General features: G+C 48.7%; 1 protein-coding gene across 48 annotated transcripts in view; it reads right to left on the reverse strand.

Moving 5' to 3' along the window:
* The window catches only part of LRRFIP1 (LRR binding FLII interacting protein 1), a 162,303-nt gene extending 156,235 nt beyond the window's left edge, over positions 1–6,068 (reverse strand). For 8 of the 48 annotated variants that reach the window (XM_075934021.2, XM_075934015.2, XM_075933990.2 and 5 more), the window contains exon 1: positions 5,872–6,066. In XM_075934021.2, coding sequence (XP_075790136.1) covers positions 5,872–5,961 — 90 coding nt within the window. In that variant the 5' untranslated portion in view covers positions 5,962–6,066. Of the gene's footprint in view, positions 1–5,871 lie in introns of all 48 variants that reach the window. The other 40 variants (XM_075933983.2, XM_075933979.2, XM_075933977.2 and 37 more) reach the window with 12 other exon arrangements.
* Between the last annotated feature and the right edge of the window lie 4,156 nt (positions 6,069–10,224).

Below are 10,224 nucleotides of genomic sequence, written 5' to 3' on the forward strand. Positions count from 1 at the left end.
TGTCATTACAATTTCTTTCACTTACACAATTTCCTTTCATTGGTTCATAGTTGCTTCCTCCTAAAATTGCTCTCTCATATCCTGTAGACTGGAGGTGAGAAACGCCACTCTTCAGCTTCCCTTGTTCACAAACTGCTCTGAGTTTTCTACTGCATATATTTCACTAGGAAAAGGAGTTATAGTCTACAAACGCACCAAAAACAGGACAACATTTCCCATTTTGGAAGCTTATACCTCCTGATTCTCAAAGTGTATCTAACTGCAGAGTCAGATAATTTCTGCAAAAGCATCATATTTGGGGGGAAAAGGCAGCACTGTTGATTTTCAAAGTGTTACAGCTGCAGTCTTGAGACAGTACCTGAGAAGATTCAAAGTAGGCAGAACTTCATATTGGAAAGAAAGTAGAAAATTCAAAGAACAAAATGCATGAATTCTGAGTTTGACTCTCAGAGCCTCAGCAGCACAGGAATGACCAAAGACTGGAATTCCTTATACACAATGACCTAAGACTAGATTCCTTATACACAATCTGAAGATGACAAAACAACAGACTCTACAGAATAATTTACCATCTCCTTTGGCCACAAGGTAACAACAGAGAGGGATGATGGTTGAAAGGAAGTAAAAAAGCTTGTAGACTCTGTTACGCACAATGAGGAAAAAAAAAGATCAGAAACCATAAATGTCTCAGAACTCTGTCAAAACACCAGAGAGTGACTGAAGAGAGGCTGGAGCAGCTGTCATGAACACTATCGCCCATCTTAACACCAGCTTTCTAGCTATCCTTGTTATTACAGAAAAGAATGAATGGATGCTATAAAATGTTTAGACAAATTAATCCCACAAGTTATAGATAGATGTTAGTCACTTCCAGAATGCATGTACGATATTAATGTGACAAACATGTTAAAAACCTCTATAGCAGTGGTCACCAACCAGTAGATTGAGATCTACCAGTAGATCCTGGAGCCTCTGGCAGGTGATCTTGACTAGTTTAGCCAGGAAGCTATCAAGCGCTGGCACTTCAGTTGCCCCTCAACCCAGTGTCATGCTGCTCCTGCCCTCTGCATTGGAGATTCCCCGTTTGCCTCCTGCTTGCTGTGCAGGGCATGGGAGAGAGTAAAGAGGGGGTGCTGATGCCAGGGTGTCCCTCCCCCCACTTCTGTACCCTATCTCGACAGAGAGAGAAAGGGATGGAGGGAGCATGGCAATGCAAATCTGTCACTCTCATACACTGTATGTGTGTCTGTCATTCTCACAAACACACACTGTCCTTAACTCTCCTCTCCTGACCCACCCAACACATTCGTGGGGGGTTGTTGTTACTTTTACTGCTTGCAAAGTGGGTTAGTTTTGGGTTTTGACTGGTCTGTGCATTTCATCATTTTCATTTCTCTCTTACGCTTAAATGTAATTCTTTGCATAGTGAGTTCTATAATGCCAAACCAGTTGTGGCTGAAATAATTATCCCAATCGTCATTGCTGCTCCTGGACGTGGCTGGCATGTTCCTGCAGCCCCTGAGAAAGGCAGAGCAGGAGATCTCTACATGCTGCCCTTGTGATCTAGTGGTTAAAGAGGACGGAGACCACTGCTCTATAGCATAGAAACAGAACACTATAAAAACCCAAATACAGCATAACAAATGTATTTACTCTACCCGAGTGGAGGACAAGGCAATAAAAATAAAGAATTATGACAGTTAAACTATCCAACTCACAAGACTGAAACCAAATAGTACAGGCAGTTAAAAATAATATGAAAAAACTCAACTTTCCACATCTCAATCCTATGGCCCGGGGGAAAGTTGGGAGATAAGCATGATTACAGAGTTTCATTTGAAGGGGTATGTCCTTTATCCAGCTAAATTCCAGATAACACCGGAACCATACGGTTTGCCTTTGAGATAGGGAAGCAGTATACAACTTTGTGGGCAAAGCTAAAACTGGGATAGGAACATGTAATAGAAAGCAGAGACATGAAAGACTGTCAAATTATAAATGAAGTCTATGCACTACAATAGTATATAGGATAAGTCACATACAACTGGGAATAAGTGTCAACTTTTTTTAAATGACATTTTTACATGCAGGAAACCAATTTAGCAAATTCCTTAAACATGCCTTTGAATTCTGTGGGATTATTTGTGATTAAACTTAATGAGACTACTCAAAGACTTCAAGACAAACACATGCTTAATATCATGCAGAACCAGGGCCTATGACCCTGAATCATTACAGCCAATCTGAGCTTTTGCCATCAGCTTCAGTAAGCATCACATCAAGGTCTTTATTACCCTTTTCTTTTTCGCCAAAGGGCTTATAATATTGATTTGCACTTTAAGTTGTTTACGCTGCTTTGACAGTTGACAATATTTGTTTAGATGCTTGTTGACACAAATACGTGCACAGAAGTTATTTAAGTATCTATTTTATATGTTAGAATCCATGAAAATCGTTAAATGTTCACACAAGTAAAACCACTGTTATCAATACACTGGTGCAGAATAAGTTTTCAGTAAACTGAAAATTAGCTTAATTTTACTCTCTAAATCTTGCCTATGTTCTGACATTTTTATGTATTTCAATAAAGAGAAAGGACACACATTTTTTTGTTCAGACATTAATGCTGATCTCACAATTAGTAGGCATTCCAGTAGTTTTACTGGTCCTGAGTAGAGAAAGACTTCAGTACTGGTTGACACAAACAAGGCCGGATTAAGGGGGGGGGGGGGCTAGCCGGGCAGCTGCCCGGGGCGCCAACCTACGGGGGGCGCCTGATGGCAGCTGTAAGGGGCGCCACTCGCCCGGCTGCGTGGCGCCCCTTAGAGCTGCCATCAGGCTCCGTGCGCCTGGGAGCCACGCAGTGCCAGATGGCAGCTCTATGGGAAGCCGTGCACCAGAGGGCGGGGCTGTGCACGCGCCGTGCGCCCGGGGACGGGGCCAGTGATGCATCAAGCGCCTGCTGCCCGAGGCACAGGAATGACTCGAGCCGGCCCTGGACACAAGTAATGTTTCTCCTATATATAAACACTTTTAGATACTGTTGGCTTAAGTTCGGCCCCAAAACCATAAATGGATCAACACCCTTGATGTTAATGCAACTTTTCTGGTTTTCATTTTATAAATTTGGTCTGTGATATCAGGTCTCTTCCTAAAGCAGACAACTTTGTTAAAATTATTATGCCTCTAATCTCTCAGGACACAATCTTGCAAAGTTAGGGAATTAATATCTAACAACTGTACATGCATAAAATATTACTATGTTGTTCTATGAAGTGCACTTAATGTATACCTTGGAATGCTATCAAAAAGCCACCAATGGAATGCACTATATTTAGAAAAGAAATTCGGGTTCCAAAAGTCAGGATATATCTGGCCAATAGAAATAAGTAACTGGTGTGAGCAAAATACATAATGTATATGATTGGGGTGCCTGTGGCCCTCCAAAATAGAATTCCTGTTTGCTGTTTTCACTCAGAACATCTATATTTTTAATCAAATTTTGCCCTCTGCTGCAGTTGGGTGAGTGCCTATAACAAAGACTGCCCTAAAAATGTTTAGTTATGTACACAACATATCATCAAGAGATATTAAAAAAAAAAAAAAAAAAAGCTAAATAATGTTTGTTATTCTTTACCATAGAATTTCTGGCACATTCTTTGCTTTTTATCTGAAGCCCTGGCAATTACATGTGGATGTGTCCTAGCTGAGAAAAAAGAAATAACCACAAGTTCATATAAGCTTTGAAAACAAATGAGATGACATAGGGCAGCAGGATTTTAGCATACAGGCTGTACTGCACTTTCATTATAAAGTTCCCTCTTATATCACTAACTGATAAGAGGCCACTCTATTTGGTTCCCAACTTCATTAAACCAGATAAATGCTCTCAATTCAGATCCTCTGTAACGCACAAAATAGAGTGTAACAGGGCAGAGAGCATGTCCTGAGATTTAAACTACTACTAAACCTAGTTTTATGTACACTTCAATATAGTGAGTTTTAAAATGTTGCCTATGGGGAACAAGATCTTAATTGCTGAAACAACAGTTAAAGTAACTGAAAAAATGAAAAACTACACAGAAATGCCCAGCATTTCATTCTACTTTAAACTTTCAAAAGGGAAGGGATAATTCACAAAGTCTGACTAAACGGGGTCAATTCAAATACACTCTAACAAATGTGTCCTCTAAATCATAACAAAATTCACGTGATAAAAAGAATTAAGAATTATGTTTGAGTATCACAGATAGTCAGGACCTATTGCTTGCAAAACCTAGACATGTATATTACCAAACTTCATCGCTCATTTCAAAATCCACAATAATTGGAAAGTTTCATCCACTTTCCTCTAAAGTCTAACTCATATTGCCAAAGCATTTCCTTTATGCCTTTAAACCTGTAATTTTCACAATACAAACAAAATATAAGCATAGCATTCCACTCAACAGAAATGACAGGAGGGCAGCGAAAGCATAGGCCTAAGGGTGACAGATTCCCCCCCCCTCCCCAGTAAAGCAGCACAGTGTGAATGAAAAGCCAACAACATGTGTTCCTTCATATTGTAACATTTCTCCTCATATTACAGGATAAAATAATTCACAGTAAGCAGCAAATTAACCAAAGTTTGGAAATAGTGTGCTACTGAAAGCAGGATTTTACTATTTGGGGAAGAGGAAATGACAGACTCTCTACCCTCTCCTAGTGACCATGTTCACAGCGGGCAGTATGTAGAGGTACCAGCTTTGCCCAGCATTTGCAGAGGCAGCACATAGCTGGGGAGGAGAGGCCAAGGGACCTGAGAGCAGACTGTTCTGACAACTGGGCACTACTGCCACGTTCAGTAAAGCCTGTGAAGCAGCAGTGAGCGACAAACAGCGGCTTTTCCAGCGGAGCCACATCCCCTGCCTTGAAGGATGGCTAGTTATCACGCCCCAGCTCCTCCCCGGGCCCCCTCAGCGCCCTGGAACGCCCAAAGCAACACTCAGCTTCCCCCTCGCCCTGCCTGCAGCTCACCGCCAGCACCCAGGCTCCCGGGGCCCCCTGCCTCCCCCAGGCCGAGTCCCCATCACCCCAGCCCCGTGCGCCCCCTCTCCCACAGCCTCAGCCCTAGTCTCCAACCCACGCCCCATCCCAAGCAACTGTCCCTGCCCCCACCCCGTGCCTAGTGCCCAGCCCGCCCCCCAGCCCCAGCAACTGTCCCTGCCCCACCCCGTGTCTACTGCCCAGCCCCCCCAGCCTGCCCCCCAGCCCCAGCAACTGTCCCTGCCCCACCCCATGCCTACTGCCCAGCCCCCCCAGCCTGCCCCCACCCCCAGCAACTGTCCCTGCCCCACCCCGTGTCTACTGCCCAGCCCCCCCAGCCTGCCCCCCAGCCCCAGCAACTGTCCCTGCCCCACCCCATGCCTACTGCCCAGCCCCCCCAGCCTGCCCCCACCCCCAGCAACTGTCCCTGCCCCACCCCATGCCTACTGCCCAGCCCCCCCAGCCTGCCCCCACCCCCAGCAACTGTCCCTGCCCCACCCCGTGTCTACTGCCCAGCCCCCCCAGCCTGCCCCCCAGCCCCAGCAACTGTCCCTGCCCCCACCCCGTGCCTAGTGCCCAGCCCAGCCCCAGCAACTGTCCCTGCCCCCACCCCGTGCCTAGTGCCCAGCCCAGCCCCAGCAACTGTCCCTGCCCCACCCCGTGCCTAGTGCCCAGCCCCCCCAGCCTGCCCCCCAGCCCCAGCAACTGTCCCTGCCCCACCCCATGCCTACTTCCCAGCCCCCCCAGCCTGCCCCCACCCCCAGCAACTGTCCCTGCCCCACCCCGTGCCTAGTGCCCAGCCCCGCCTGCCCCCAGGGCTGGTCCGCAGCCCGAGCCCGCCCTCACCTCGCGGGCGATCTGGTTGAGCGCATCGTCCTCCGCCGTCAGCCGCTCCCGGTTGGGGAGCCGCTTCCGCCCGCTGCCCTGCGTCCCCATCGCCGCCCGCTGCCCGCTCCGCTCGGCTCCGGCGTGAGGCGCCGCCGCTGCCCCCCCTCCGCGCCTACCGGCCGCTGCGCACAGCGCGTCACAGGGGCGGGCTCAACGGCCCGGCGCGAGCACGGCCGGGGGCGGGGACACAGGCGCCGGGGGCGGGGCTTTGCGGCGAGGGACGGGCGCAGAAGGGAGGGGCGGGGCGAGGGAGAGATGGCTGGGCGGGGAGGGGAGGGGCGGGGCGAGGGAGAGATGGCTGGGCGGGGAGGGGCTGTAGGGAGGGGTGGGGAGGGGAGGGGCGGGGCGAGGGAGAGATGGCTGGGCGGGGAGGGGCTGTAGGGAGAGGTGGGGAGGGGAGGGGCGGGGCGGGGCGAGGGAGAGATGGCTGGGCGGGGAGGGGCTGTAGGGAGGGGTGGGGAGGGGAGGGGAGGGGCGAGGGAGAGATGGTTGGGCGGGGCGGGGCGGGGCGGGGAGGGGAGGGGAGGGGCGAGGGAGAGATGGTTGGGCGGGGAGGGGCGAGGGAGAGATGGTTGGGCGGGGAGGGGAGGGGCGGGGCGAGGGAGAGATGGTTGGGCGGGGAGGGGAGGGGAGGGGCGGGGCGAGGGAGAGATGGCTGGGCGGGGAGGGGCTGTAGGGCGGGGAGGGGAGGGGAGGGGCGAGGGAGAGATGGTTGGGCGGGGAGGGGAGGGGCGGGGCGAGGGAGAGATGGCTGGCGGGGAGGGGCTGTGAGGAGATTGACAGAGTCGGTTGCTGGTGGGGGGTGGCCGGTGGGGTGGGGTAGACAGAGATAGGGAGATGGGTTGGGGGAGGGAAAGAGGTGCTTGGGGGAGATGGGTGGGGTGCAGAGGAGTTGTGGGGAGATGGGTGAGGGGTGTGTGGGGTGGGGTAGAGAGAGATGAGGTGATGAGTGGGGCAAGGGAAGGAGGTGCAGAGGAGTTGTGGGGAGATGTGTGGGGGTGGGATGTGTGTGGGGTGGGGTAGAGAGAGATGAGGCGATGAGTGGGGCAAGGGAAGGAGGTGCAGAGGAGTTGTGGGAAGATGGGTGAGGGGTGCATAAGATGGAGTAGAGAGAGGCTTTGGGGCAGAGCTATGGGGAAATGGGTGGAGAGGTTCTGTGTGGAAATGGGTAGGGAGGAGCAATGAGAAGGGGAGAGGTTTTGGGGAAGGCTCTTACTAGTCCTTCAATGAGGGGTCTTGTAGGAAAAATAGCTATGGGTATGTCTACACTACCCCCCTAGTTCGAACTGGGGGGGTAATGTAGTCATACGGAGTTGCAAATGAAGCCCGGGATTTGAATTTCCCGGGCTTCATTTGCATAAAGCCGGCCAGCGCCATTTTTAAATGCCGGCTAGTTCGGACCCCGTGCTGCGCGGCTACACGCGGCACGGACTAGCTAGTTCGGATTAGGCTTCCACGAGGCGTTCCACGAGGCGTACAGCTAGTTCGGATTAGGAAGCCTAATCCAAACTAGCTAGTCCGTGCCGCGTGTAGCCGCGCAGCACGGGGTCCGAACTAGCCGGCATTTAAAAATGGCGCCGGCCGGCTTTATGCAAATGAAGCCCGGGAAATTCAAATCCCGGGCTTCATTTGCAACTCTGTATGACTACATTACCCCCCCCTAGTTCGAACTAGGGGGGTAGTGTAGACATACCCTATCACATAATTAAAGACTGTATCATAAGGCAAGAGGGACAAATTAGGGTTATAACTTTCCAATTGCACAAAACCAGACTCATTTGCCCTGCCTCATCCCTTCTCCAAGGCCCTATCCCCTGCTTATTCCATCCCCCCCTTCCCTCTGTCACTCGCTTTTCCCCACCCTCACTTTCCTAGGACTGGGACAGGGGGTTGGGATGCAAGAGCAGGTGAGGGCTTTGACTGAGGTTTGGGGGCTCTGGGACAGGGCAGTGGCTGAGGGGTTTGGGATGCAGGAGGCAGCTCCAGGCTAGGAGAGGGGGCCAGGAGTGTAGTATTGTCTCCAGGCAGAGGTAGGAGGTTATGTGGGAGGGGATGCAGGCTCTGTGTTGGGGCTGGGGATTAAGGATTTGAGTTGCAGGAGGGGTGTCCGGGCTGGGGCCGAGGGGCTTGGAGTGCAGGACAGAGTTCTGAGCTGGGGCAGCATGAAATACAAGAACATACCCTGCTTTGAAATGTCAGCTGTAATAACCACCTGGCAGTAAATATTCTTGTTGTTGCTAATCTACCAGTGTTCCATCTACAGTATTAGGATCTATTAGGATAAAATACAGACGAAATAAATGTTGGGTTGAATAAACCAGAAAGAATGTTAATATTGCCAGGCCCCATTCTACAGGACACACTCTGTCTGAAACACGTATTGATTCGGAGGAAGTGACAGGGGCTCATTCCCTCTCTGAGTCAGATCACCCCTTCCTGTTCAAAAAACACAGAGGAGTGACTAGAGAGACGTACAAAATAACAAGGGTTTAGTCTCATGAAGATTCCTGGAAGTAATCTCAAAGAAAAAGGGGTTGGAAAAGTCTCCCACCCCCATGAGATCCATGGGGAAAGGGACCCCCTGCCCCTCCATCCCTCCTGGAATCAGGTGCTGCCATACTAGATAAATATTCAGTTGGTTTTCAAGGCACAGCCTTCCATTGACCCCCCCCCCCCTTACTCTTCTCACTCTGGTGGAGTGCCAAAGTCAACAAGAATGTGATCAGTGGTTGATTTAGTAAGTCTTTAGTAGACCAACTAAATCAACCCCTGGGAGATCGATCCCCACAGTGCTGTCTCCTGGTAAATGTAGACAAGGCTTCAGTGAAACCACTCATTATCGACTCTAGTAAAGTCTGTAGACAAAATTATTATTTTTAACATACGTGCCAGTTATCTCATAAAGGTGAAGGATTAATTAGCATTGACTAGGAGGATAATCTACAATCCTCAATACAGCTCTACTAGTATTCCTTTAAGTCTTGTGTTCTCTTTGAGTTCTGAGCCTCTCCTGATCCCAGACCACAAATGTGTTAAACCGTGCAACCATTTAATAATGTGTACATATATCCCCTAAGGAGTGAGATAAAAGTGGCAACTTTAATTTCTTTTATAGCCTACTTTATGCTGTATGTTGAATCTCGTTTTCCAGAGGTACAAGGCTAGCATTACTCTCTGACTTCACTCCCTCTGACAAACAAATACTTTTCATACACAGCTATATCAATTCGCTTCAGTCATCAGCTGCTATGACTCTAGTATGCCAATCCTGTAAACCTCCCCTGAGTAGGGATTACCCATTGGACCAAATTATTTAGCGGCTTTCTGATGCAAACATTGTGTTTTTACAAATCTGAAACAAAGATTTTATTTGTGAACAAAGATATTTTTGTTTCTCAAGGTCTAAACCTTTCATAGAGACAAATACCGCCCTAAGAAAGGGGAAGCAGAATGTCTAAAACACATGGACATTGAAAATTATAGCTCAGCCATGTGCTAAATTCAGAAAATGCCACGATGCACTACCCACTGGGTTATTCAGATTGTCTGCATGGAGCCAGACCCTGCATTCCATTCACACGTATAACTTCCAGAGGCTGATCTGAGAGCTTTGAATGTACAATGATTTGGGAATCTGGATCATTTGTGCACGCCTCTGCTGTCCACAGATATGCCAAACTGTTCAATATTTCATTACCTCCCAAAAGGCAGTCTCCTATGTATGGAAAGGGCACAATGATTTCTATTCACTGAAAAAGAGCTGGCTAATAGAACCTACTGTTATAGGAAGAGGAGGAGGAGGAGAGATCTCTGAACATTTCAAGCAGTTATCTTTCTTCAGAAACTCCGTCATCTTATTTTGTTTCTTTTTATATACATGAAATCAAGGTGGTTATTTTTAGTTTGTGCCTGTCTATCTCTATTGTCTGGACAGAGATTCCATTTTAGCATTTGGTTGCATTATCCAAAATAAAGCCCCTCATTGCTAAATAATAATACATTATAAACATTAAAGCTAATAATTTATTACCGAATTCTGCTTAGCGTCGAATGTCTCCCCTGAGCTGCTGACAGACACTTCTGTTTGTATGTCATGTGATTGAATTATAGTTGCTGTGGGGACCTTAAGTTTTCCATTTCTGTCTGAGCCTCAACCATAGCCTTGGATCAAAATTGTTTCTTATTTAAACTTTGCATATGCTTGTTTTTAAAAGACACCAAATTGATCATTTTGTTAGGGGAGACTGAAGTGCAGGCAGCCTTGATATGCCCGTATGCCTTCTTTCATTGACATGATTGCACATGGAAATA

Source organism: Pelodiscus sinensis, chromosome 7 (assembly GCF_052426305.1).
Source record: "Pelodiscus sinensis isolate ZL-2025 chromosome 7, ASM5242630v1, whole genome shotgun sequence".
In the NCBI taxonomy this organism is placed as follows: Eukaryota; Metazoa; Chordata; order Testudines; family Trionychidae; genus Pelodiscus; species Pelodiscus sinensis.